This window comes from Hibiscus syriacus, unplaced genomic scaffold, assembly GCF_006381635.1.
Source record: "Hibiscus syriacus cultivar Baekdansim isolate YM2019G1 unplaced genomic scaffold, ASM638163v2 tig00110198_pilon, whole genome shotgun sequence".
Lineage (NCBI taxonomy): Eukaryota > Viridiplantae > Streptophyta > Magnoliopsida > Malvales > Malvaceae > Hibiscus > Hibiscus syriacus.
Genome location: NW_024062623.1, coordinates 1,248,159 through 1,276,108, shown reverse-complemented (window position 1 = coordinate 1,276,108; position 27,950 = coordinate 1,248,159). Strand labels below are relative to the sequence as shown.

The 27,950-nt window shown below is 32.9% G+C and overlaps 4 protein-coding genes and 1 non-coding gene across 7 annotated transcripts; 4 read left to right on the top strand and 1 right to left on the bottom strand.

Annotated features, from left to right (window-relative positions):
- Positions 1–5: 5 nt before the first annotated feature.
- On the bottom strand, positions 6–10,587 carry LOC120218590. Of its 2 annotated transcripts, XM_039215520.1 has the most exons (7): positions 9,556–10,587; positions 8,586–9,349; positions 8,416–8,505; positions 8,140–8,253; positions 7,273–8,037; positions 6,839–6,983; positions 6–17 (listed from the first exon to the last, which is right to left on the bottom strand). In XM_039215520.1, exons 1-6 carry the CDS (start codon positions 9,665–9,667, stop codon positions 6,855–6,857), a joined length of 1,974 nt encoding a protein of 657 aa, XP_039071451.1. In that variant the 5' UTR covers positions 9,668–10,587; the 3' UTR covers positions 6–17; positions 6,839–6,854. The 2 variants fall into 2 exon arrangements, with proteins under 2 accessions (XP_039071451.1, XP_039071453.1); XM_039215522.1 differs by lacking the exons at positions 6–17; positions 8,140–8,253 and having other exon boundaries at positions 6,554–6,983; positions 9,556–10,586.
- LOC120218592 (transmembrane protein 50 homolog) lies at positions 3,719–5,473 on the top strand. Its single transcript, XM_039215525.1, has 4 exons — positions 3,719–3,883; positions 3,958–4,045; positions 4,847–4,999; positions 5,203–5,473. The coding sequence occupies exons 1-4, from the start codon at positions 3,751–3,753 to the stop codon at positions 5,234–5,236; spliced, it is 408 nt and encodes a 135-aa protein (XP_039071456.1). The 5' UTR covers positions 3,719–3,750; the 3' UTR covers positions 5,237–5,473.
- Positions 10,588–14,094: 3,507 nt separating the features above from the next.
- On the top strand, positions 14,095–22,496 carry LOC120218591 (mitogen-activated protein kinase kinase kinase 1-like). 2 transcript variants are annotated; one of them, XM_039215523.1, is made up of 9 exons: positions 14,095–15,169; positions 15,514–15,598; positions 15,725–15,787; positions 16,592–16,749; positions 17,241–17,313; positions 17,413–17,472; positions 21,313–21,423; positions 21,769–22,019; positions 22,250–22,496. In XM_039215523.1, exons 1-8 carry the CDS (start codon positions 14,190–14,192, stop codon positions 21,979–21,981), a joined length of 1,743 nt encoding a protein of 580 aa, XP_039071454.1. In that variant the 5' UTR covers positions 14,095–14,189; the 3' UTR covers positions 21,982–22,019; positions 22,250–22,496. The 2 variants fall into 2 exon arrangements, with proteins under 2 accessions (XP_039071454.1, XP_039071455.1); XM_039215524.1 differs by lacking the exon at positions 22,250–22,496 and having other exon boundaries at positions 21,769–22,216.
- Positions 22,497–23,235: 739 nt separating this feature from the next.
- On the top strand, positions 23,236–23,307 carry TRNAD-GUC. Its single transcript has one exon. It is a non-coding gene; the product is annotated as a tRNA-Asp (tRNA).
- Positions 23,308–24,664: 1,357 nt separating this feature from the next.
- Positions 24,665–25,946, top strand: LOC120218589 (30S ribosomal protein S13, chloroplastic-like). Its single transcript, XM_039215519.1, has 3 exons — positions 24,665–24,871; positions 25,289–25,513; positions 25,597–25,946. The coding sequence occupies exons 1-3, from the start codon at positions 24,758–24,760 to the stop codon at positions 25,762–25,764; spliced, it is 507 nt and encodes a 168-aa protein (XP_039071450.1). The 5' UTR covers positions 24,665–24,757; the 3' UTR covers positions 25,765–25,946.
- Positions 25,947–27,950: the final 2,004 nt, after the last annotated feature.

The following is a 27,950-nucleotide window of genomic DNA, read 5'->3' as shown; positions in this document are numbered from 1 at the left end:
ATCAAATTTTACCAAAACTAGAGTGTGAACAAACAAAAACAAATTTGATTTCTACATAAAATAACTTTAAAATAAATGTTCTTAAATTAAGTTAGCTGAAATTGTGTCTATAAAAAACGAGCATTAAAATTACGAACTCCACCTATAACTAAATATCCTTAAATAATATTATACGCACATAAGTAGTGTCCTCATGAAAGACCTAGGATGACAATCCCTTAGTAAGCGCGCAACAATGGGTTTATACTAATGTGCTCTATAAACACATAATCACTATTATTTTTTAACAACTAGAAATTTAATGTATATGTACTTAAAATGTAGGGTGTTCCTATTGTAAATAGAATAAAATGCAAATTTATTGTCACAAAACAAATTTAGCCGTTCTTTTATTCAATTCATAATTAGCAGTTAATGTGATAAAATTTTACATCCATATTCCAATAAGTCGAAGTTCATAAACTTATTGATCTCTTGTTGACCTTCGATATGTAAGCATGTAATATTTTGTTCTTATATGTATTGTATGAATCATTTGATTGTTATCCAAAGATATATTCCCAAATTGTTTAAATATCTGCTTAATATCCTAAAATTATACATTATGTTTGAATGCGTATAAATCTGAGTATACATTAAACTCATCAAATTTTTAGTTTCAAAATCATCCTTAGGGAACTGATTAAGACTAAATTTGTTTCATTTGGCAATAAGGGGATTCAATTGGTTTACTCCCATTGAATTTGTAGTATATACAATCGTGAACCAAACTCATCTCAAAATCAAACAAGATAAACACTTAACAAAATTTGTTATACAATTATAGATTTTCTTAATTTGTATATCATTTATTTTGTATCATCAAACACAAATTTCTAATTGCACAATATAAAGCATCTCATCAATGTTACCGTTGAAAAACAAAATCTTGAAATCCAACTTATATAACTCAAGTTCAAATATGAGCAACAAGTATCATGTAACTCAAGACATTGGTAAGAAAAAGAACATATTTATCACTACTTCTTCATTGGGATAAATCCTCTCAAAACTCTTGAGCCTGTTGAGGATGGAAGTGAAACGATAAAACATCATCTTTACGTCTTCATAGGACTTCATCAATCAAACAATCTTGAACTTCTTTACTTGACTAGTTCCTTCATGAGTCACCTCCAACTTGTCTCAATTTTTTTTTTACATTTAAACAAGATAAAACTCAACTATACTTATTCAGTCCAAGTGCACAGAAGAGAATATGCATCACTTTGGCATTTAGTTAAGCTTGCTTCTTATCTTTGTTTGTCCATTCCGACCAATTTCTTGGACAGATGAAAGAACCATCGGTGATGACATCCCAAATCGAATAGTCGGTGGCTTAAATGAACAACACCGTCTTATTCTTTCAATAGGTGTAGTTGGCACCATTGAAGTAGGGATGCCTTGTGATGGAGTAAGAATCCTCGAGGTAGTATGAGCCGAAAGTCAAAGTCATCCTCTTAGTTGAGTCTAGAATTGCTAGAGCTCTTCAAGGATTGTCTCAAGGTTGTTAAACCTTCTAAAGATTCAAGCTTTGATACCAATTGTTAGGATTATTGAGGCTTTAATGATCAACCGAAATAAGCCAAGAAGGGGTTGAATTGGTCTTTAAAAAATTTGTGTATAGAGGAAAGAAAGATAATTTGCACAACAATTTATAATGGTTCAAATTATAAACCAAGTCTACATCCATAGCTACACACTAAGGATTTTCTAACAAATTTAATAATTTTTTTTAGGCTCAAGAGTAACCTTTATAAAATCACATCTTTTCAAAGGCTAAGATAGAACCGCTCAATTTTTTTACAAAAGGATAAAAGAAGTAAACAAGAAAAACCTCACAATATAGGTGTTTACAAGATTTAAGCTCACAATAAAGAATCCCAAAGATTTACAATTGAGCTCAAAACACTTATGTACAAGAGAAAAAGGAAAATAAGTGTGAAAAGGCTTTTCTCGTGATCTTTATATCTTGGATAGGTGTTGTAACATTCTTCAAGTATTCTTGGCTTGTTTTTATATGTTGGAATAAGCTTATGACTGTTTCTAACTGTTGGAGTAAGTTTAGAGCCGTTGGGGACTAAATTTTCTGCAAAATAAAACTATATAGAATAGGAAATATTAGTACTACCATTTATAGGTACTTCGTTTGTTATATTTAAAAATCTAACCGTTATATAACGTCGGGTTAGGATAATATTGATACTAGGGTTTGTTTTATCAATACTACTATGTAAAGTAGTATCCATACTCATAGAGTATCGATATCAATCTTGCATTATGAAATTTGAAAAACTTTGAAAATCATATGTAGTATCGATACTTCTCTTACCTTTGGTATCGATACCAAATAAATAATATTGATACCGTAAGAACATTAACGACACTGTAAGAATAATATCTATACTACTTACCCATAAATTGTTTTATGTTCAATTTTTTGTTTAATGGACTTTAAATATGTTTGAAAATTTTGAGTAAATTCAATAAAGTCCAAAAAAAATTTGTACTTATTTTTTTGTATTAAAATATAGGTTCAACATTTTCTCACAACGTTCGATTTTAGTTTACAGTTATTGATAATCTTTCAATAGTTCGATCCACTATTGTGATTCTACTAGTTTGTTTGTCGATGAAGTCATATATGTTATATTTATCTTTTTTTGAATTTTTTAGATGAGTTTTAGATTTTTTCTTTATATGATTCTTATATAATCTCAAGTGACTGATTTATGTGTTAACGATTATTAGGATATATATATATATATCTTAATTATATGTTCATTGTAATATTGAATATTTTCTTTTTCTTAATAAAATTCGCGTCTTCTATTTCCATAAAAATTTATTGTTAAATTGTTTGTAATTTTTTATTTCTATATGATGTTAAAATAAATAATTAAAATCAATTATCTAGGGATGACAATTTTTTTGTAAAATTAATTTTATGATTTATATATTGGGTTGTGCCTATACTTAAAAAGAGTTCTTGTTTTCTTGTAGTTTTCTCTTCTTGTTTTCCATCGTTGGTAAGTCGTTCATCTATTTTTTTGTCTTTGTTGATCAACGACGCTATTAACTTTAATGTTAGTTGTCAACTGTTGATATTATTTGTCGTCCTTTTATTTTCTATTGTTTTTTATTTTCAATAAAGCTACTTGTATAACACATTTTCATATGTTTTTATGATACGTTTTCTTTTATATTTTGACATGTTTTTACTTTTTAGGCTGTTTGGTCTTTGTTTTCTTTTATTTTTTTCTAAGAGCTAATTAGACATCATCACGATTAATCAAGATGACGCTTATATATTATATTGTTGATATTCTATGCTTTGGACCTTCAGATTATATTTGGTACCCGTTATGCGTTCGTGAATAAATTTTCACGTTGCTCGAGTCTGATTTGTGGATTGTCGGTAGTCTTTCAGTAGTTTAATCTCCTTTTGTGATTTGTTTGTCGATACGATCATATTTATTTGCATCTATCTTTGTTCGAGTTTCTTAGTTAGATTAATGGTCCTTATGTGATCTTAAGTTATTAATTTTATTTAAATGATCATAATAAATTATCTTAATTATATGCTAAATTTACGATTATAATTATAAATATTTATTGTAATTTCTTATAAAAAAAATTATTGTTTTCTTTATATTGCGAATCATTATTTCTTTGTCAATAATTAGTCAAATTATTAGATCGGAAAACCAGGGAATGGAATTAGGTGAACTGTGGGCAATCTTCGGTCCCGGCGTCGCGGGCGCCGTTTTCGGTGCCGGCTGGTGGTTTTGGGTAGACGCCGTCGTGTGTAGCTCCGTCAATGTCCCTTTCCTCCACTATTTACCTGGTACATCGGAATTCCTCCTCTCGCTTTTCCCATAAATTTATCAACTTCTTTTTAATTTTACTTATTTTTTAAAGGAATATTTGCGACTATTGCGGCTTTGATGTTCAATTGTGTTAGAAGAGAGGATATCGATTACTCTCCTTACGATGACGGCGAGTGGAGGTTAGCTGATTCCTTTCTTACCTATTTCGATTGCAGCTGTTTTTGGTTGTTTTTTCTTTCCCGAGAGTTTTCTTTAGATCTGCTCGTTGGAGCTCGATTATACTGTTGTTACTGGATATTGCTAAAATTGTATAGTTTTGCCCTCAATTCGAAAGTTAAGTAATTGCCTAGGGTTTTATTGTTCCTTGTGATGGTGCTAATTAAAATGAGGTTAATTGATGTAATGATTACTTTGAGTTCCGAATTCATAAGCGTCAGGTCTTCGGATTCAATGTAAGCTTAACAATCTTTGCTTAATCACTTCAAAATTTTATTTGTAAATGCAAAGAAATTTGCACCGTGTATTGATGGCATCATGTGAGGATGAGATGTTATATGGGCTAACAATATGCAGTAAGTATGGTTTGTCCAGTTCACCCTCGTGTTTAGTGGTATTTAACGATGTTATCTATTCATCGGCTATCGTAATTAGTGATTAGAATTAGAGATTTAGGGTTTAGGGTTTGCCTTTATGCGGATTAAAGCAATTGGGAATTACTAATGGTGTTTATGCTTTTGATACCCATTGTCTTGTTTTCTTGCTATGCATCTTCTATCATCTGTATGCCTGGTTTTCATATAATTGTATCCATTGGAAGATTGTTTATGTGGCATATTTCTAGTTATTCCGAATGGAATCCACCAACCATTCCTTATTAAATTCGGTTGTGTACTCTTAGTTCTAGATTCTTTTTTTGAGAATCCCAGTAGTCCTTTGATTGCTTGCTTTAGCTTATGAATACTAATCCTTCATTGCAACAGGTTGAAGCTCTGGCTTTTCTTTGCTTATGTTGTATCGTTTGTCTCACTGGCTGCTTCAGTGGGCCTCTTGATACAAGACTCGATAGTGAAATCCGGTCCATCAGTGTGGACTGGTACCGCAGGTGTCTTACAGTGCGTGTTCGTCTTAATCAGGTACATGGCTTTTCTGGGTTTAGAATTGCCACCATCATCCATATCGTATTAGGTTAAATTTTCTATAATTACATCGGGAGATCCATGTTTGTATCTGTATGAGTGAGACTCCCAAGTCACAGATAGTCATGCATAGATATGCTACCTTTGTCGTTCTGAAGAAGTCCTCCGACTCCATCCATTAATTTGAATCTCAATTGCAGTGGGCTGATATATTGGACTTCGCACCCAGAATAGCAGATAGCTCCAATCTAATCCGGCATTTCACTTGGTGACCGGAACTCGAAAGTGAGGCAATGGCATGTGCGTGTTTCCTCTGTAATTAATCAATGGGATGGAGATGGGTAGAAAATTGTTTCACTTTCCATAAATCTTGTATTATCTGTTGTCTTGAGCTGAGTATGAAAGTGCGATTCATGGTCTGCTCATTTGAATATTTGTGTGATTTTGCTTTTTAAGTATAATTCCGACCAACCGCGCTTTGTCAATAAAATCGGTTCAGTTTCAATCAAAACTTGTATTATACTTTGTTGTTCCAATGAAACTTCCGAATTGAATGCACAATGCCAATATCAAAAATTGCATCTTAAGATCACACAATCGTCCGGGTTAAATAGGGCCAAGAATTCAGTTAGCGGTTCGATTCAAATGGGATGCAAACAATGATTTTAGTAATTCAAGCAGGCGAAGCTCAAGTTATTATTTGATAATACATTTTATCACATTAGTACCATAATTATCATTTTTATTTCATTCTGGTCACCTAATTATTTTTTATTTCAAAATCATATATATTGTTACATTTTAATTTTATTTTAGTCACTTGCCGTTTAAAAAATTAATGAAGACGTTGACATATTACCATAAGATAATGTCAAATCATGATTGATTTTTTTTAAAAGATATCATATCAATAGTTTTGTTAGTCTTTTAACAACGAATAATCATAATCAAATCAACATATAATATTAGGTATAGTTTTGATAAAATTAATTGTTCAGTGACCGAAACTAAATAAAAGTGATAGTTGAAATACTAAACATGTAATTTATCCTAAATTTTATTTCGATTTAATTATTAAATATATTTTTTAATAACAATATTTTTTAAGGTTTAAACCACGAATATCCCCTTGAATTTCATTTTGGGTCAATTTGACCTTTGAACCTTACAAATTTGGTTAAATTGTCCCAAAAACTTTGACAAGTTAAACCAAACAGACACTGAACTTAATAACTACAAAAAGTTAAGGGTTGATTTGATAAAAATAAAGTTATGGACTAATCTGACCAAACTTATTCAAACCGGGAACAAATTAAAACCCAAAGAGCCCTTTAAAGGGGCAATCAAGCTTGTCAAAGCCCTTCTAACTGACTACGGGTTATGAGGTTAGTAAGATAAGCAAATTGCAACATACTCGTGTTATCCAGGAAATTTGAACTAAACTAAAAATGGAATTTTTTTATTTCCTGTTTTTCCCTTTTCCAAACAATTTATCAAAACCCAACAATGAGCTATTTTTCTTGTACTTGAAAGGAAAAAGAAGGAAAATACCCCTAAACGATGCAACTTTCTTTCCAGCATTCTTCCCACTGCACAGACGAAATAGCCCCATATCAAACTTTTTCCCTAATCCAACAACATTGGAAAAACCCTAAAAAACTCTCTTGTTATAAGTGAGCAGGACTTATTGTACTATTTGCAAAATGCACCCTCTCAAAACCCTAAACCCACACCCAACTCAACTCATCAGCTTCCTTTCAAACAGAAGACATCCAAAAATAAAAAAGAAAAACCTAATCATCTGCCATCAAAAATTGGATCTTGTTTTGATTTTACCAAGGGCGTAGAAGAGTCAAGCTTCAGATCCGGAGTCAGATAAGCTCAATTCCAAAGAAGCTCCATCTAAATTAGTAGCAATAGATTGAGCCAGCTTTGGTTGCAAGCTATGGTGCGGTTTTAGAGACGGTCTCAGTTTCATGTACTGCAAAGCAAAATCAATAAACAAAATAAGCAACGAACATCTAGAAATTAATCTTATAAGAATTCTTAAATCCCTTCTTAAAACGCACTACTTTTAAACAAGCAGAAAGTAACCATGCATCATATTGCAGAAAAAAGCATAGAGCAGGGACAACTCAACCTAATTTCCAGTATAGAAAAAGGTTCATAAGAAACACTATCATAGAATGGCTTCCAACAAAAACAAAATATTGAATGAATCTGTTACCAGTAAAAGGAAAGTAAAACCACAATATAAAGGTATAACTTACCTCCTGATAAAATGCGTTGATCTCCTCTTCTGTAAGACCTTCATCATCACCGGAGTTTTCTTCCCAGCCAAGAGAACGAAGGAATGCAGCCTCTTCCTCATCTGGATAAAACAGAGCTAAGGAGTTCATATTCTTTTCACCATCATCAGAAAATCTTTGAGCCTCTTGACAAGTGCCACCATTGCTAGTTGCTGCAGAACCATTCTCATTAGCACGAGCAGTCAAGGAAGCACTGTCTACTTCCTTTGACACTTCAGGTTTCTCTGTGGTGGATGAGGAAATTTGAGGGTTTGAATCTGAGAGACCAACAGATGTGTTTGTTGAAGTCTTCTTCTTCAGGAGATTAAAAAAATTATTTCGACTCTGGGATTGGGCCAAAGAGGTTCTCTTTTCGACAGTGAACCCAGATATTGGATTCACGGCAGCTGCTTTACGTTCCCCGGCAGAATGCTTTGGGTTGTTTGAGTTTCTTGCAGGAGCAGATGTAACAACAGCATGTTGGCTAGTTGTAACTTTGCTGTTGACATTTGTTGGAGTAACTACATCTTTTTGAGTAGGGGATGAGACCCCATTCTCCCATCCTGGTTTGAGAACCAAAAGCTTCCCAGATGCCTTTGGCATATCGGACTTCACATGTCCACCATGAGTAGCTTGATTACCAAGATGAATCAAAGAAGGTTGCTGCTGCCCGCCCTTGACAACTATATTCATCTCATTTGTTCTGACTGCTGGTTTGGATTTTGATTTATCCACTGAACTGAGAACCTGGGACAGTAAAATCATGTAACTATTACCTGGTTCATTAATACATGAAGTAGACAAGTAACACAGCTTTAGCTGAACCCATGCATGTACAAAGTTTTGTACCTTACATAGAACGGCTAAAAAACTAGGCATGGAAAAACATAGATCAACCTCAAGCTCCTTACATATCGTAGGACTCATAAGAAAATTGAAAAAGTTTCCAAGATAGTTGCCAAGCTTCTAAACAAATATCCAACATACAATCTAAAATGAATAAAGATGATGTACAGGAAGGCAGGAGGAAGAGGGAGGGGGGCCAAACTTGTTTAATAGGTGTAAAAATATGAACTAAATACAGCTAATAGAAAATACTATTGAAACCTAAGTTGATTGGCTTACTGAACCCTTGGGCATTGAAGGTGTCACTGGTATCAGTTGCTTTGATTGCTTAATAGCCAGTTCCTCACGCCTCTGAGTCTTGACAGATAACTGTATCAAATAGGAATGTCTAGTTAAATTACAAATGTAAGTTATACATGTAATAAGAAGCCATTGACTGAGACACTTACCTGAGGAGCAGTATGTGTTCGTGAAGGAGCTTGTGCTAGAGCTTCAGCCATATTAAGACCAACTGTGACACTTGGACCACCAGAACCAGAGGTAGAAGCAGTTAGGCATGCAGGCATAGAACCTGGGCTACTACTTCCAACCACGGCGGGCATTTCTGCTAAAGCAGAGGTCCATCCTTCCCCACCAATCAAAGCTGAATTACCAACAGGTGAACTCAAACCAGGAGAAGAAACTCTAGCTATCTGAGGCAGCGCTTGCCTCTCTTCAGTTCCAAGTGAGGGAAAATCTTTCTCAAACCCAGCCTTGTGGATGCTATTCCCAATAGAACCCACAGAAAGCAGATCATTGCCATTGTTATGTTTACTATTACCACTATCTCCTGAGCCCACTGCAACCCTTCGAGGCAAAGCCTCACACTGTTTTCTAGAGACCATAGACTGAGACCGCCGCAATGTATCAATCTCAACCCTACTTGTAGAGACACCTAATTTCTCAACCCGATTTGTTAAGATACTGTCTAAAGGATCAGAAGCATCACGCTCCCAATGGTCCACAAAACCGGACCTCTCTTTATCTCTTTCTCGGTCCTTATCGCGGTGACTCCTACTGAAGCTACTGTAAGCATGCTTTGCAGAACCATTACTGTAACTCCTCCGTGAATTAAACGAAGATGCTCGATCCAAAAACGCACGACGTGGGGAATCAAAATCACTTATATTAATATAGTTTCTCTGTCTTCCCTGATGCACCACTGAAGAAACATCTAGATAACAAGAATTCAGTTATTTTATGTTCTGAAAATTAATACAAACATTCCAACAACTATAAAATATTGTAGTTTAAATAAAATGAGAAAAACAATTGTCAGGAAACAAAAAAGGCATACCGAAGTAGTATTTAACAGACAGATACATGTCAAACAGTAACATTGTAATGAAGTATAACTGGGATGAGAAATGTCAAGGGTACCTGAGTGAAAGGAAGAGGAAGCTAGGCGGCGAGCTGAATTGCCACCACCCCCAGAAACAGTGCCAGTACTTTTCAACCATTCTGGAACAAATGTTGGTTCACTTTTTTCCATAAGGGATATCAAACATGATCATCATCAGAAAGAAAATTTTCTTCTCTTTTTTCCTTTCAAAGGAAAACTTTTGATAACTTTTTCAAATGATAACTCACCAAATTAATTTTCTTCCCACGCGAACTCAAACTGTTACCCTATCCTTTGTCATTCAAACCACCATAACCAAGGTTACCAAAAATTCTATAGATTTAAGGTGTCATTCAAAAAATGGCAAAGAAGGAATTGTTTGATCAAAAAAGGGAATTTGTTTAACACGAATAAGAGGCCATGGCCACGAATACAAAGACAAGGGCAATAAGGAGATTATATTTTAATTAACTCTCTCCCTACTCCTCCATCTTTGATTAAAAGATCCAACCCCCTTTTCGTATAAAAAACGTACGCCAACAAAAGAAAAGGAATGAATGACTATTTCAAACTAATGCTAACGCTCATGCATCGGTTAGATTAGAAAAATTATCCCTAAATAACAAAATATTTGGAGTAAAACTAAAAACCCTAGATTTAATTCCGATGATAATTTCCCAACTGCTAGTGTTTGAACCCAAATGACAACAATAAAATCTGGGGAAACATTCTCCAAGGGAGATGACAAAGTGTGCAGATGAAATAAAACGGAGAGAACTAACCCTAATCCACGCTTCAATCCCAGGCTATTGCACCGTTTAACGTCTCCTAAAATCCAGCGTCTATTTTTCTCAAAAAGTTAAGAGGAATAATTACAAATAATAAGAAGATTACCAACGACCGAAATTTTCAGTGAAACAAAGGGGGAAAAAACAAAAACTGGAACAATAGAACAGCAACTGAGAAAATAAAGAAGAAATGCCGCAATTTCTGTAATTAGGGTTTTGTTTTTATTTTCTCTGAGGGCAAAGAAGGAGGCGTAATTTGTTCTTTTTACTATATTTTTTAGCAACCGGAAGGAAGCATATGAAGAACACCTTTCAACATAAATAAAGTTAAATATATATATTTTTAAAAATCTAAATATTCAATTTTATACAAGTGTAGCATTTTTTTAAAAATATTTTTATTTAAAAATCATCAAACTTTGGTGAAAGATTTTATGAGAAATAAACTATTATATTTTATAAGTAGCATCGGTAAAATAATACAAACATGCTAAAAATGCACAATAATCTCTTATTGAATTATAAACAAATAGAAGTTATTGTTTTACATACAATTACGTAAATTTTCATATAATCTATTTATTTTAATTTTGAAATTTTTTATTCTAAAATCTAAATTTTTAAATCATATACTTTGCGTGAACCAAACGATTTTGATGGTAAATAAATTATTATTCTTTGAAATCACGGATTAAAATATCATAAATATTAAAGGTGTGAGTGTTCAAAGTCAATTGGTCAAAAATTATATCTGAATTTAAACATATATTAAATTATACTTACAATATATTAATTTATATATATATATATTTGTATGATAAATAATTTCCCAACAAATAGACTTTGAAAAATATCTAGACATTAGAAGTTTGCTTACGTTTCTAGATGGTTGGCTTTGTCTATAATACTATTATATATTTATCTTGATATTTTTTATAATTAAATAAATAAATAAATTTTACCTTTTGTCACTTTTAAGTAGAGTTAGACTGTTCATGAGATAGTAAGGTTTCGACCTCTAATAGACCTGAAAAAAAAAGTTAATTATGAAACGTAAGAAAATAAAAACTTTTAGATGTTTATTTTTTTTGAATTAATCATTGATATTTGATCTATTGACCGACTAATTCAGATCAAGCACTACAGAGATGAGGGAGACCCTTCCCATCTAATTTAATCTATTCACAAATACCAAAATTTGAACCACTATCCATTGATACTGCAAAGGATACCAAACACTCGTTGGTTCACTCTTTAATTAATGAGTCAAGTCGAGTCATACACCATGATGGTTTAATATAAGAAATTGATGTTTTTGACTCTATTCGAAAAAATTTGATTTAAATTGATTTTCTGTTATAATTTCATAAATTTGACTCAATTAAAAAAATTCAAGTTCAAGTCGAGTTATAAAATACAATTCGAATAATTCAAACTTTTTAATAATTAATGAATTGAATTTCAAGTTTGAGTCGAGTCTTTTGACTCTGTATAATATATGTATATCACTTTGAAAAAAATATGAAGAAATATATATATATATATATATATATATATATATATATATATATATATATGTATTGCATATGTTTATAAAAACTATTTAAATTGGAATCAAATAGTGTCATAATATTATAAATATTTACAATTAAATTTAAATAGAAACTCGAAAATTCAATTCGACCCGAGTCACTCGAATTTTATAGACTTGACTAGACTCGAAAAAATTTCAAATCAAGTTTAAATTATAAAAATAAGATTTATCAACTCAAATAACTCAATTTTTTTACTTGACTCAACTCGATCGAATGACCACCCTTAATATCTAAGACCTAGATATACTCATTTCTCTTTAAAACACCAGCACAAAGTAATAACAAACATTACAAGTACATATTATAGCTACATTCTTTATATACAGTTGAACTTTGATGATTTTAATATACTGAAAGTATTAAATAATTTTAAAGAATATATTTGATTCGAATATAACAAATAAATTTAATTCTCAAAATTCTATTTTTCATTAAATACTTAAAGAATTTTGTCAAATATTAAAAACAATTTTATAATAAATTTCTCTCTGTGTTTCTAACATAAAACAATCAAAATAAACATTTTGGCTTCATAATCACTGATACTTTTTCATGAAGTTTCAATAACCTATGAACAATATCTATATTTCATGTGGTATTCTACTAAATCCTTTGAAAAATTTTGAGCAGTATCGATATCTTCAAGAGTATCGATAATCATTTTAAAAAATTAAACTTCGATACTATTTATAACTTAGTATCGACCTCGTGGTAGTATTAATACCCTTTTAGTGTTTCCAAAAACAATAAGATATTTTGGTACTATATTGTACTCAATATCAATACTACCCATAACAATAATATCGATACTGTCTGTGAAGTATCGATACTCTCGAATTGTAAATGTTGTATTTTTGTAATTAATGCGGGTATTACCAATACTTTACCCTTATAATGTCAATATCATAGATGTCTGAACAACATTTATTGTAGAAAATTGTCTTCAATGGTTATATTAGCTATCACAACTATCCAAGCTACTATAATTGATTGAAATAATACAAATACAATATCCTAAAACATTCATATAAATATAAAAAAATATAAAGAAAATTAGAGTAACCAATTTGAGAAAAAGAAAGGGTTATTTGTATTCATATTACATTTTGCTTTTAAGATCAAAGTTTGCACTCTTATAATATTTTTATTGTTATTGAATTGTACAAACACATATTTTTTAAAGATTTTTAAAATTCGTTAATGATAATTTTTCTCTTTGAAATAATATCTTGTGACTTTAGGGTATAAGTAATGAGAGAGTTTATAAGATTACACCTTATCATGATACAAATTACTGAATTTGTGAATGTAACTCTATTGAGAAAGTTGAACTACTCTAATTTTTTGTATTTATCTTTTAATTTCTATTGAAGTTTTTACAAAAAAAAAAATCAATTAATCTCTTATTGATTATTTTATTCGATCCATTAACTCAATATATACTAGTTAAATATTTTGTGTTATACATGGTTTTTGAAATTTTAACAACAAAACAAAAAATAACCCCAACGTTTATATAAATACACTTTATTTCTTATTCTTTTTTTGGAGCATTTTTCCTATAACGTTTAATTAACTAATGATCAACTCATGTTGCTAACGTTAAATTTTTACATGCGTTCAACGTAACATGTACCATGTCATCAAAAGTAATTATATGTCATTTGTTGCGCCACAAAAAATGAAGATGCGACAAATGCTACATCAATGATATGAATTGATAATTTGTTTATTAACAATTTTCATAAAATATATTTATTTCAATAAAAAAATTAAAATATTAGTAAGTAAAACGCTCCAAGAAAAATAAAAACAAAATGGTAATTTATCCAAACGTTGGAGTTATTTTTTTTTCATTATACCAAAAATTTAATTTGAATCAATTAGCCCTCACCCATATTACGCACATTTCCCACAATTTTCCAATGATAAAAGACGAAGTGTTCCATTTTGCCAGCTGCCATGTGGGTCTACTTACGCCGTTTGACAAATAAACCCCGTTTGTTTACGTGGCAATAATTTGAACAGTTGGAGTAACACGGCCCCACCTTAAGCCAAATTTAACCTTTCTTAATCCTCCACGTGGCAGCGCGTTTAAATATTTTTTTTTCGCCGTCTCCATCGACGGCGTTTACCAGCCGCTCTGTCTACCATAATCGTCTTTCTATCTCTCTCTCTTCGGGTCAGCTCCTTTTCGCTTCCCAAATTTTCGTTCTCACGCTTCGTTGATATTTTAGGAAACCCTAAATTGCTTTATGCGCTTTTGAATTTTGATGGATTTTGCTCCCCATGCATCATTTACCTCGATTCTTTGGTAATGGAGTCGCCATGGACTCGAAGAAGAGCAGAAGGAGAAAACCTAGGCTCGAACGCCGCAAAGCATCGAAGGACATCGAGTATGATGCGTCGTCGTTTTACTCGTCTATTGATGATTCTTCTTCATCTTCTTCTCCTATACTCACACGATCGCTCGATTTATACGATAAAACCAGCTTCCGTATCGAAGGAACCGACGGGGAGCTCGATCGGATTTATCGGAGCTTGGGATTTAGTGGTCCTGAAGATTTTTCCATCCCCACCGCCGCTTGGGAGGACCATAAAATCAGATCCTCTTCGGATGTTCTGCCGCGGTCCAGGTTGAACCGGTTGCATAGTCCTAAAGAGGAGACGGCTCAAGTGAGAGACGGTGATGAAGTAACGGTAGCTGAATTGTCTGATAGGCTTTCGGCTACTGGATTGACTGGGAACGGCTCGTCCGAGTTAAAGATAAGGCAATGCTGCTTTTCCGATAAAATTGCGTTCAATGATACTACTAAAATCGAGTTGGAGTTAAATGCGTCTTGCGTTTCGTATCCTGGTGGTGGAGGAAGGAATAGTGGAATTAAAGGGGCCAGGCCACCGTTTTTAAAGCCTCCTCCGGGATCGAAGCTACATGTGATCGATAAGGATTTCTCCCCTGAAGAGGATAGAGGGTGTGTGGTTCCGGATAACTTGCATTCTTTCAATTATGAAGAATATAAAAGAGAGGAGGGTGGGGTTAACGAGGAAAATGCTAAGGAGGAAAATTTAATGAGAATAGGAGAGACTGTGATGCTTTCAGAATCTTGTTCGTTTACAACTTCGAATGATGATGACTCTTCGAGTACCACAACAGAGCCTATGTCAAATATTTCCCCTAACGGTCGGTTCAAAAGGACAATTACTTGTTGGCAGAAAGGTGATCTTTTGGGGCGTGGATCGTTTGGATCAGTTTACGAAGGGATTTCTGAGTAAGTGATTTAATACTGCATATAATTATAACGTATAACTCCATTTAGGTAGCTTTCATTTCAAGTTATATTATCTTTGGGTACCGCCTTATTTCTATTCATAGTTTTTTTACTTGGGCGGCACCATTTTTTTTCTTTTTAGAATTTAGAGATTAGAAAACATATAGGGTTAGGAAGTGTTGTTGCTCTTAATTAAGCATTTAAGAAAGCGTCATTATATGGCACCTTAACAAATAGTTGGTTTTCCATTTGCCTAATAGATTATTTATTGTTTTTCTTTAGGAAAGAGGCGTTTTTCTTTTAATCATTATATGCTAATTAGTTATCCACTCATTTTCGTGTAGCGATGGATTCTTTTTTGCCGTGAAGGAAGTTTCATTGCTTGATCAAGGAAGTCAGGGAAAGCAAAGTATTATCCAACTTGAACAAGTGAGACAGATCTTGGCTTTTACTTCTTTGAAATTTCATTTTTTTTGTGCTAATCGATATTTTTTCTTGAAATACACACTTCTTGTATCTGTCTATTTAAATTTCTTTATTTCCTTTTTGTTTCAGGAGATTGCTCTTTTAAGCCAGTTTGAACATGAAAATATTGTCCAGTATTATGGTACAGATAAGGTATGACTTTGTTACATTTACCTTAATCACTGGAATTGAATACTTTTGCTAGTCTTTGATTTTTGAAAAAAAATAACATGGTAGTCACTAACCTTTTTTAGTTCGTTTCATTGGATTTTAGTTTTTAAAGTTTTTTGAACAAGAAAACCCAATTGTTTGGCTACTTAATGCCCTAGCTACGTTGTTATTTCACTTGTAACATTTTAGCCTCCTCTCTCCTATTTTTCTCCCATCAAAATAGTTATTAAACAAAAAATACTTTAAATATTTGCAATTTATTTTTCACACCTAAGCAGTATTTCTTCTCTAAAATTTAAATTAAACCAAATGTGCACTTCCACAGAAAATTTTAGTAGGAGAAAGAAAACGTCTATTATCATGCGGCAGAGTGTAAAATTTGCCAAAAAGAGTGTTAAAAATTAAATATAGGGAACACAATTTCTCGCGGGCTTTGAATGTTTTTGTCATCTGTACCCGTTTAAAGGTTCTATTGCTGCTACTGTTTGATAATATTTTGCTCACTGGATCACTGCTTTGCAATTTGACTGTTAGATATGTACCTGACTCTTTTTATTCTTGCATTTTGAGCAAGGCCTTAACGCCAAAGTTTATATTTAATGCAGCCTTTGAAAAAAGGATGTCATTTCAATGCCTAATATTGAATTTTGATGCATTTAACTACCCATATCTGCAAGTTGGAGCATTATCATGCTAATGATCATAGATGGGTTGTAGAATACCTTTTAGTTAAACACTTTCATTAATTGTCTAACTTTTATCTTTTTGATCTTATGTTCTTTGCAGGATCAATCAAATTTATACATCTTTCTTGAGTTTGTAACTAAAGGCTCCCTTTTAAATCTATATCAGAGATACCATCTCAAAGATTCTCAAGTCTCTGCTTATACAAGACAGATTCTGCATGGATTGAAGTATCTTCATGACCGAAATGTGGTTCACAGGTAATTCAAGAGACCTTTCATGCTGTTTCTCATTTATTTACACAGTATGTAGAAGTCTTGTTTGTTTGATTTATCTAAATATGAAATTTTATCTGTACTTTAGTTATATGTTGCTCTGACATATATTTTCTAATGGAGAATTATTCTATATGGAAAATATACCTTTTAATGTGAACATTGCCCTTGCTCGACCTAACTGATGAAAATTTTGATTCCTTATCTCTATTGACATTCCTTCTCGAAGGGTGTTTAAAAGTCAAGAATACGAGTTACATTGATAATATAAGTTTTTTGTGAACATTTTACTTATTATTTTGTAGTTATTTTCCCCTTAAGTATGGATGCCTGGTTGATTTCTGTCCTCTGCCCTGATTTGAATTTTGGTGTTTGTTATAGTTTTGACATTGAAAATAAAATTGTTTATTCTATGTTACACCTAAATTATTACAAATTTTAATTAATCTCAGGAGTCTCTTTAATTGTTGATACAGGGATGTTAAGTGTGCAAACATATTGGTCGATGCAAGTGGATCTGTTAAACTTGCAGATTTTGGGTTGGCGAAGGTTTTTTTTTCAACTCTAAGACTTCTAACTTCTGTTTTGTTTATCAGTAGCTTCTAATATGATCATAATAACGATATTGGTACTGGTTTTTGTATTCAGGCAACAAAGTTAAATGATGTTAAATCATGCAAAGGGACGGCATTCTGGATGGCTCCTGAGGTTTGCCTATGTTCTTTCCTTTCAGAAGTCATTATCTATAATAGTTGTTTCTTGATGTATTTAGAGTATCATTTCATTTCTGTTTTAGAGATACGACGTGAGATATGGATACTTGATATCGACAACGGTGACAAGAAAATGATGGGATGCATTTTTAGCTATAATATTTTTCTACTACATTAGAGATACTGCTGGAGGTATTTAGCTTATATGAATACACAATCATGAGTCATGACTATGGTGACAAAGACAGGTCAAAAAGGTGTAAATTCCTCTTGTAACACCCCAACCCGTATCCGACCCGAATACGAGTATGAGGTGTCACATTGACTTTTTAAACTTTGACTCTTGACAAAATTCAAAGAAAATTTAAACATTTTATTAAAAGTAAAAGCAGTTTAGTTACATAAACTGACCACAATAACCAAAATCAATCAGAGCATACTTAATTCAACCAATTAGTACATGCCAACTATACTCAAAATAACCAAAAACATTTAAATCCTGTATTTTTTGATCTGAAATTTGTAAGGGGAGATGCTGACCTGTATTGCTCCTCACAACTTCTATATTCACTTTCTGTAACATGCGTGTGAAACACTCACATGCTAAGTCGATGACTTAGTGAGACATAAAGAAAACACATCTAATGGAATTCATACCCACTAATCATGCATGACTGTTTTATGCTATCAAATTATACAACTCAATTACATATACATCAACATATATTCATGTATATTATGTAACAGATACCATAACCCCTATCACACATATATCATATCATGCAATTCATATCACACATCATATACATATATCACATACATTGTTCTCATATCACCAACCTGTTTATCCTTACTAATTCCCTTGTCATTACTTCAATTTCATCATATGAGCATATAATGAATATAAACATATTATATATATATTTTAATATGCCACAATACATTACTCATTTCTATAATCATATAATACATAAACACATAGCATCTCATATCACCATGACATATATGTTCTTCTACCATGTCACGAGAAATACACATATCATTATATCAAATTATGTTCTCTTTTCAAAGCCTATGTACACATGTGAGAACTATAAATATGTGAGTCTATAGAGGTTGTGCATTATGCTGTCACCACAGCTCGTATAATTGCACCGAAGTGCCACGTAGAATTGCACCGGAGTGCCGCGTAGAATTGCACCGTAGTGCCATATAATAATGTCCATAAGGACCACATATCATTCATTAAGAATCATATACATATGCCAATGATCAAGTATGTGTCTCACCAGACTTCACACATGTTCCAAAGAATACATATATGTCCCGAAAGACCGCGTAGACCCTCGACTCTTGGCATACCAACTATACCCCTAGCTCTCATGACACATAACATGGGCATTAATATTTATGTTAACATACATTCACATATACACAGTCATGTAGTTCTTTCATATAGCTCATCGTCATATAAATCACATATCCCATATACATATAAACACATGGTTCACTTACGCGTAGAACATTTCCATATAATCGCATAGTCATATAATATTTCATATATCATATATTTTCTCTTTCATATATCTCATATCATGTATCATATCTTGTGATCATATAATCATGTTACTTATAATTACATAACTTCTACTCATAGGGTTCAACATCATTAAACTTAGTTCCCTTTTTCATATCATCATGCATTTATATATTCTTATATGTCCTATCAATAACCTATAAACTTACTCATATTCTCATATATCATATTTTAATATAATTTGTATAGTAATACTCTATAATTGTATCATATAATGATTTTACCCAAGTACTCCTTTATAAAGTTTATATTACAGGTTCAATTAGTCTCATTCTATCTTATAAATAATTTTCACTTATTTTATATCATTTTCCTTTTCCACTCACATAAACCATCTATTTATTTAGTTCAATTTCTCATGACTTCCACAATACTCTTTAATAAAACTTTGTAGCTCTTCACTTTAATACATAAACCATAGTTTCCTTTAATTTATCAATCTTCCCTATATAACTTATGTATCCTTATTTATGCCCTCGAATTTATACTATTCTGTTAGAGTCTCCTAACATTTCTCGTATAATCACTTATACCATATCATATTACTTATACTTGATTATCTTATTCTCTCGTGTTCATTTCATTTCTTATGATTCTATCATATAACTTATCCCATGTTTTTCCATTATTACATAATAAAGTTTTACATAAATCATATAGCATATACAAAGCATATCATTATCTTTAGTCATGCATACATACAATCAATGTAATACAGATAATCACATATAATTATAACAACACATAATCATGTCCATGACTTCATGCATATTACTCTAGGAAATAGACTCATCGCAAGTCTTATTTCCATTAAACACTACATATCACTAGTATGCACTCACCTTGGCCTCACTAGTCAATTTCAATCTCTTATCTTTCCCTTGATCGATCTTACTTGCCAAATGTTCTGGAATTGCTTTACGCGCAGAATCTACATAAATGTACATTTTGAGGCAATCATTAGATATCTACACCTTGTAATTGGGTACTAGCAACTTAAACGAACTTATTAAACCAATATTCACATTTTTCCTTTAGGGGGAATCGATTCCCTCCTGTGGGGGAATCGGTTCCCCTATGAGATTATGGAATTTCTGGTTCGCTTGAGGGGTATCGATTCCCCATTGAATGGGTATCGATTCCCTTGAATGGGTACCGATTCCCCTTGCCCAGAAATCATATTTTCAGCACGAAATTTACTTCGTTTCATCTTAAACACTTCATATTTCAACCTCTTCTATATACTAAACTCAAACACACATACTTAAGCCCATTTGTACTCGTTTAATCCATCTTAATTCTCAAAATCCTCTCCTCTTAATGAAATTCAAGAATTATACTCAATTTTCAACATGTTCTAAATTCCTTTCTATCACTCCAAATCTCTTAATTCAACTATTGACAAGTCAAATTCAACTTAAAATTCAACTTATCAACTTTATTTCAAGATTTCATTCAAAAACTCAAAATCTTTAATCTCTCCTATACCTTTATCTTGTTGTTTTAGAACCAATTAAGCTTTTCTTAAGCTTAATTACCATCCAATGATCAAAACCCAACTTTTAGTTGAACAAATAATCAACTAATGAAGAAACTTACCTTTGCCCTTGAGCTTTTACGGGAGGAGAAAGAAGAAAGGAAGAAGAGATGAAATGTTTTCATCTTCCACGTTTCAATCTCCTATTAAAGGGGATAAAAAATATCTTTATTGTCAAATGACCATTTTTCCCTTTACTACTTTGGATAATTACTAAAAACTTCCAGGGATTATCTCCACATAAATCATTGAACTTTTCAACTTTTCCACTGTAATTACCAAATTCTGAAATTTTACAATTTAGTCACTAACCCATAATTTGGGATGTTACACCTCTTGTTGATTCACCATCCATTTATTGGGGAATCATTTATGTGAACATGAGTTTCATGAGGCAGTTGGTTTCCATACGTAGCCTGAATCTTAGCATTTTAGCTCACCATGAACACTAAAAAAATAGCCACCAGTAATTTTTGAACAAAAATTGTTTTTAGTTAGACAATTAATTGATAATGTTTGATTATGGCATTTCTTATTTTACCCATTCTGAAAGCTATTGTCTTCTGGGTTCCGGTGCTCTCTCTATAGAAACATTTTTATCCTTGTTGATTTGCTACAGTAATTTACTTTGTGCAGAACCTCAGACTACCTAGAATTTTTAGTCTTCCTGTGAATTCTGATCACCAGCTGTTGAATTACAGGTTATCAACCAGAAAGGTCAAGGGTATGGAATTCCTGCTGATATATGGAGCCTTGGTTGTACTGTGTTGGAGATGTTAACCCGCCAGATTCCGTACCATCAGTTGGAATGTGTACGTATCTTTTCTTATGGATACAAGCCTTTTATGGAATATTTATTAAGTGATCTAATATAGAAGTAGAAAGAACAGATATGGAAAATTGTATGTTGTCATCACCAAATCACAAATTGGCTTATAGAATTTTATTGCATGAAACTGGGTTGGAGGGAGGGGTGGAGGGATGTTCCAGTTTGTTTCATTTCTGATTGTTCATGATGAATTCTATCTTGCACTGATGCTAGAGAGCTATGAACAAGTGTTGAGTTAAAATTTTGGTATTCTTGGTTTTCATGCATGTAACTAAAACTTTAGATGAATTTTGTTAATGTTAATGACATTTTGTGTAACTTGAAACAGATGCAAGCATTGTATAGAATTGGGAGAGGTGAGCCACCTCCGGTTCCTGATTCTTTGTCAAAAGATGCTCGAGATTTTATCATGCAATGCATACAAGTCAAACCCGATGCTCGGCCCACTGCTGCAAAGCTCTTGGAACACCAATTTGTGAAAAGGCCTCTTCCGCCTCACTCGGGCTCAGCATCTCCTCATATTCTTGGCCGACGGTTTTGATTGTTTAGCCTTGTAACTAAATTGCAACAAGTAACGAAGTAAACATTTTATGCTTATCATATGTCTGCAATTGAAACTCGCTCATCGTTTGCCATTGTTGCAAGATGTTCGGCTTTAGATCCTAAGATGCCTAAAATATCTAAAAAGGGGCATATTGATTATTCTGAAACATGAGTTTGTGAAAAGTTTAGAACGGGTTTTCGGTGTTTCGTAATCTTATTAGTTTGCGAAACTAGAAAAGTAGGTTGACTTGGATTCTTACACACAGATCTTTATTCTATTTGGATACCAAGCTGTCCATCATGATGAAGAAAGCTTAGGGTCCTTGAGCTTGAATGGTTTTTTACCTTCATGAGGGCATTGCTATGGGTCCTAATGGCAATTTCCATGGGTCCACAATGATGCTGTACAGAAAAGGACTGCTCTTAAGTTATTTGTTATTTTTTGGGTGGAAACATTGTTAGGGCAAACTCTGAGGTGAGAATATTGTAAGAAATAAAAAGTGAGGCAGCGTTTGTTTGTAAATATCTCTGTGGGTAAATGTTATTATTGGAAGTGAATAATAAGAATGCACTCAACGTGTGTGTTTATTTGACTGCTATCTGCAACTGTAAGTACGGTAGGGTTTCAAATCAGAATATATAACTTTCAAACTCGTCAGTATATTCTTAACACTTCTCATTGCACCTTTCCTTTTGGATTTAATGGAAAAGTAGATTATAACCACCCAAAAATTAAAGGTAAATAGTTTGAAATTTCAGATTACATGTAAGATAATCTAAAGAGGAATTGGTATTGAGATTACATCATATATTCCGACATCTCGACATTGTTGGAAATGTGAGATTACTGCCTTAACGAAGTGTTCGAAAACCAAACACATCTAAAGAAGTTGACATTTCCGAACATGTCAATTGAATCCTAAAATGATTAACATAGAAATAATTTCTTGATTTGAATTTTGAAATAACTCGAATGTCAAATGTGTTACTCTCAAAATAATCTGAAATAATGAATGACCTGATCTCAAAAATTATTCTTAATTTAAATAATTTTTTAACATGAACTTATAGTATAAGTTTTAAAACACAATATAATTGTGGAATTGTCCTGTGTCGCTTGGGTTTCCTCGCCTTTCTTTGCTGGTATAAATCGACATTCCCAAGTAGTACAGCCTAGTATGGTATTATCCATGAAACTAATTCTAAATTACTTATAGTTTGGTAATTATTTCTTATGTCATATTTCAACAATGTCGTTGTAGTATAGTGGTGAGTATTCCCGCCTGTCACGCGGGTGACCCGGGTTCGATCCCCGGCAACGGCGATTTTCCTTTTTATTTTCTCGTTATGGAATGACTAGAGTATCGCTCGTTTTAATCTATTTTTTTCTTAATTTTCAGAATGTTGCAGACAAAATATGATCAAAACAACGTGAGAGATTCAAATGAGCTTAAGCTTAGAATACATTAATCCAATACGAACTGCTAAAACAACTCAATGCCATGCATCAAATGTTAAAAATAATAAAACGATAATAACAATTAACAAGTCACTAATGGAACTTAAACTCCTTTTGAGGTGCCGTTGGGTAAAAGGGTTGCAGATTATTGTTCCAGCAGACTTATTGACTTCATCCCAAGCTTCAATCCCAGTAAGCATGGCGTCACCCAGCTTAACGAACTAAGCATCCAGTTCATCATCTCGCTAGCAAGTGCAAGGTAACATTTCTCAAGACTGCTGCAATCCTATAATACAGCAAGGCCAAAATTTGCAAATCAAGTCCAAACAAACATTTAGCCACCCATCACATTCCCCCAATAAGAGATGTATACGTATTTTTAATCGTAAATACATACCTAGTAATTCTCTCAAGAGGCTTGACAACCTAAAAAAACATCAAAGGAACAAAAGACATCAAACATAGAAAAATGTTATAGTTTTCATAGGACGAGTGGATGAGACATATGAAGCAATCACCATCAATGGTGAAGATGAATTTCTTCTTGCACGCAAGGTAGCCAAAGCATCTACAAGCAGAGTCCATGAACGAAATGCATGAAGCCTTTGGTCCGAGGATTCCATTAACGTTGTTCTTGTTGTAAAGTGCAAGGTAACATTTCTCAACACTCTTGCAATCCTATAATACAGCAAGGCCAATGTATCGATAAGGGAAGGATGGCAATTCTTTGGTTCATCTTTTAGAAGATGAAGTTGTTGGGAAAATGATGTATATAGAGAAATCAAGGCTGTTGTAGTTTCGAATAAAAGGAAACAATATATTATCTTCCTGTATCAAATTTCTATGTGAATACATCCTTTCCAAATAATTCCAAACTATTCGATAAAATATCAAACCTTATAGATGTTTAACTGAAAAATAATTATTTCAATTATTTATTATTTATTTTAGATATTAATTTTTTTATCAAAATAAATATATCTAATTTAATACATTATTCAATCGGTGTTAAATTTTTAAATTTTATTTTAAAAATAAATAAAATCTTTAAATTATTCAAAATCTCAAAACCTCGAAATCATTTCTAAATCGGCGATGTCTTATCTTTGGGCCTTGTCTTTACCAAGTTGAGTTGGGCTACACCTGATTTAGGCCGACGAAAACGTGGCTATCCTCAATCAGCGAGTTTATTTTCTTTTCTACTCGAGCGAGTGCCTTTCTATGGCGCTATTCGGGGCAGAGGATAAAGCTACTATCAACGCCTTAAAGCTCTCCATTTCACTCTGTTTGGATACCGAGAAAATTGAAAAGGAAAATGGCGCAGACCCTGGCGATGCCCGTTGCACCTTCTGTCTCCTTTGTATGCAACAAAATAAGCTCCATGTCTCTCTACAACACTGCTTCCCTCCCTGTTTCAAACCCTCCGAAGGTAATTTCCGATCATTTCTCGATTTTTTTCAAATTTATTTTAATTAATCTCTTGATCTTCTGTTTAGGTCTTGAATTTAAATAAATAACAAACATAAAGAAGGAGAAAATTTTTAGCTTAAATCTCTTTATCGCCGTGGACTTTTGCTCATATCGTCGTCGAAAATTTTCGGAAATGACAAATGTAAATTAGTTTGTTTCGCTTGTTTTAGGCTTAATTGGTTTTAGGGTTTGGGAAAAGCAAGGTTCCGTATATTTGTAAATTTACGAGTTTTGGTGATGAAACGTGAACAAAATCCAAAACTATGTACCTTTCCTATAGTTCACCTGAAAGTTAATGAGTTTGGAAGCTAAATTTTTGGTGTACTTTTTTGCTTTTTTTGGCTTCTGCTTATGTTTCATGTTTTGAATCAAACAGCAGCGTAGTCTAAGCATTGTATGTGTTCGTGTTGGTGGAGTGGAGATTCCGAACAACAAGAGAGTGGAATTCTCTCTGCAGTACATCCATGGAATTGGTCGCACAAGGGCTCGTAAAATCCTCTGTGATCTCGAAATGGAGAACAAAATCACCAAAGAGTTGTCCGAGGATGAACTCATTACACTTCGTGATGAAGTCTCCAAGTATATGATTGAAGGGGACTTGGTAAATTGTCATTCTCCTCCTCATGCTGTTTCTAAAGAGTTGTAACTATGAACAGTCATTGGTAAGCAATTTCGATTTTGCAGAGGCGGTTCAATGCTCTTAACATAAGGCGATTGAAAGAGATTCAATGCTACCGAGGGATTCGTCATATTCAGGGATTGCCTTGTAGAGGGCAGCACACGAAGAACAACTGTCGGACTTTGAAGGGTAAGAGGGTTGCTATTGCTGGTAAGAAGAAAGCTCCTCGTTAGTCTCGTAACTGCTTTTGTTTCAATGAAGTGATCTTGTGTTGAATTTTAAGTTTGTTTCAAAATGAATACATTGTAGATTTATAGTACAATATGATTCGATTCGGTATTGAAATTGGATTTGCTATCTCCATAAGGCATAATTAGTGCAAGCAGTTTTCAATTTTATGTTCCTGCTTTCATGGAATGGAGCTTCTGCAGTACTTCGCATATGGGATGCGTTATTCATCCCAATGCCTGCCGAAAACTGTTTTGACACTTATGGGATGTGTCATTCATCCCGTGCCTTGCCGAAAACTGTTGCTCGGAGTTTTCATTTCTGTTAAATATGCATGTTTAGTACTTTGCGTCGATACATATTTAGACATGGTATACACATGAGACACAGTGTCTTAAAAACCAACTTAAATAGTTTGATCATATTATATTAGCATTGTGAATGAAATGAATGCTTGGAGTTGAAGAAATGTCTATGTAGATGATATTACTACTACTAGTTTTATCACTATTATCCCATGATCTTAGGGATGATAATAGGGCGGGGCGGGCGAATTTTTGGCCATCTCGACCCCAACCTGTGAAATAAGAATATCTACCCGAATCCTATTTGTCCCGATAGTTGTAGAATTCCATCCGCCCCGAACCGGTTCTAAAATTTGAGCTTCAAACTCGTTCTTGATCCGACCCGAGCAAAATGACAGACTGAAAATAGAGGGTTTATACAAGGTGATTCATTAGCAAAATTGAGTTCTTTTTTTCCCCAATTGCCAAGATTTTCCAAATGTCATGAAATTGAAGCAAAACTTAATTGTAGATTACAGAGAACATAATGTCATACATTATTTTTGAAAATGCGATTAACAAAAGCATCATAGAGTTATTGCATATAAACAAAATTTCCACAACGAACCATCTCGGCTTCCATCCCTTCTCACAACTCACCCATTTGTAAAGCATTCCCGATACCCCGTTCCCTACGATGTCGTTTATCTTCACATCTACTTGAACCGGAGGGACTGGTTCCTCTCGCTCATCCACGCTATCACTATATTAGCTTCTAATTTTACAAATTTTAGGATTAAATATAATGTTTATCATTTTAGGAGGGCTAAGATACAATTTTACCACATACTAATGTAATGTTAAAAATTATAAAGGACTAGTTTAAAATTTTACCAATTTTGGGGGGCCATGGTCCCTCCCAGCCCCCTGGGTTGGACTCTGATCACAAGCCAAGAGTTCTCCAATCATTCCTAACCATCCCCATCCTCTTTATCACATCCAACGATGTCTCTATTTCGTCTACTCCATTTCGACCTACGCATCATGCAATGTCAAATTGGTCTATCCTTCTAACAGAAGCCTTCTTTGATCTGCTTCCTTCAAAACCAAACTTTCGTAACGGTTTTTTCTCACCTTATTCTCTATAACCCGAATCCGGGACGAGTATCTTCACTATCTACACTACCAGTTCTAGTTGTAACAAATTCATCTTTGACATACAACTTAGTTTAGAATTAAGCATGCATTGAAAGTTGGGTGATTCTAAAAGTTCAGGAAGTATTTATATACTTTACTCCTATAATTATTCTAGTTTGAGCAGATTCTTCACAAACACTATTTAATTTAAAACTCAAATTTTATTTTAAAATTTCATCTTATCGAATTAGATTGAATCAAAATCTATAAGATATATATAAATTTGTTTTGATACATATTTTTTTTCAAAACTATATTTAACGTTTAGTTTTGATTTCATTTTGAAACCCGTCGTTAAAAATTTAATGGAAATGTGGCATTTTATGAGTAAATCACATCTTTCATCACTTAACTATCTTCTCACTTTTATGTTGGTTATTAAAGTTTAAAAATTTTCAATTTAACTACTCAACTTTCAAATTACTCTTGTTTTAATCACTCTAATTTTTTATTAATAATTTTTGTGACATGATATTTTTTATTTTATTAATATATAAGTAGAATAAAAAATAAAAATTTAAAACTTAGAGTGAATAAATTAGGAGTAATCTGAAAATTAAATAGTTAAATTAAAAAAATTAAATCCAATGACCAAAATAAGAGTGAGAAAATAGTTAAAAATAGATAAGTGATGAATGATGTAATTTACTCATAAAAAAGCTTTACGTACAACGGTACTGTTAAGTTTTTAATGGTGAGGTATCAAAACA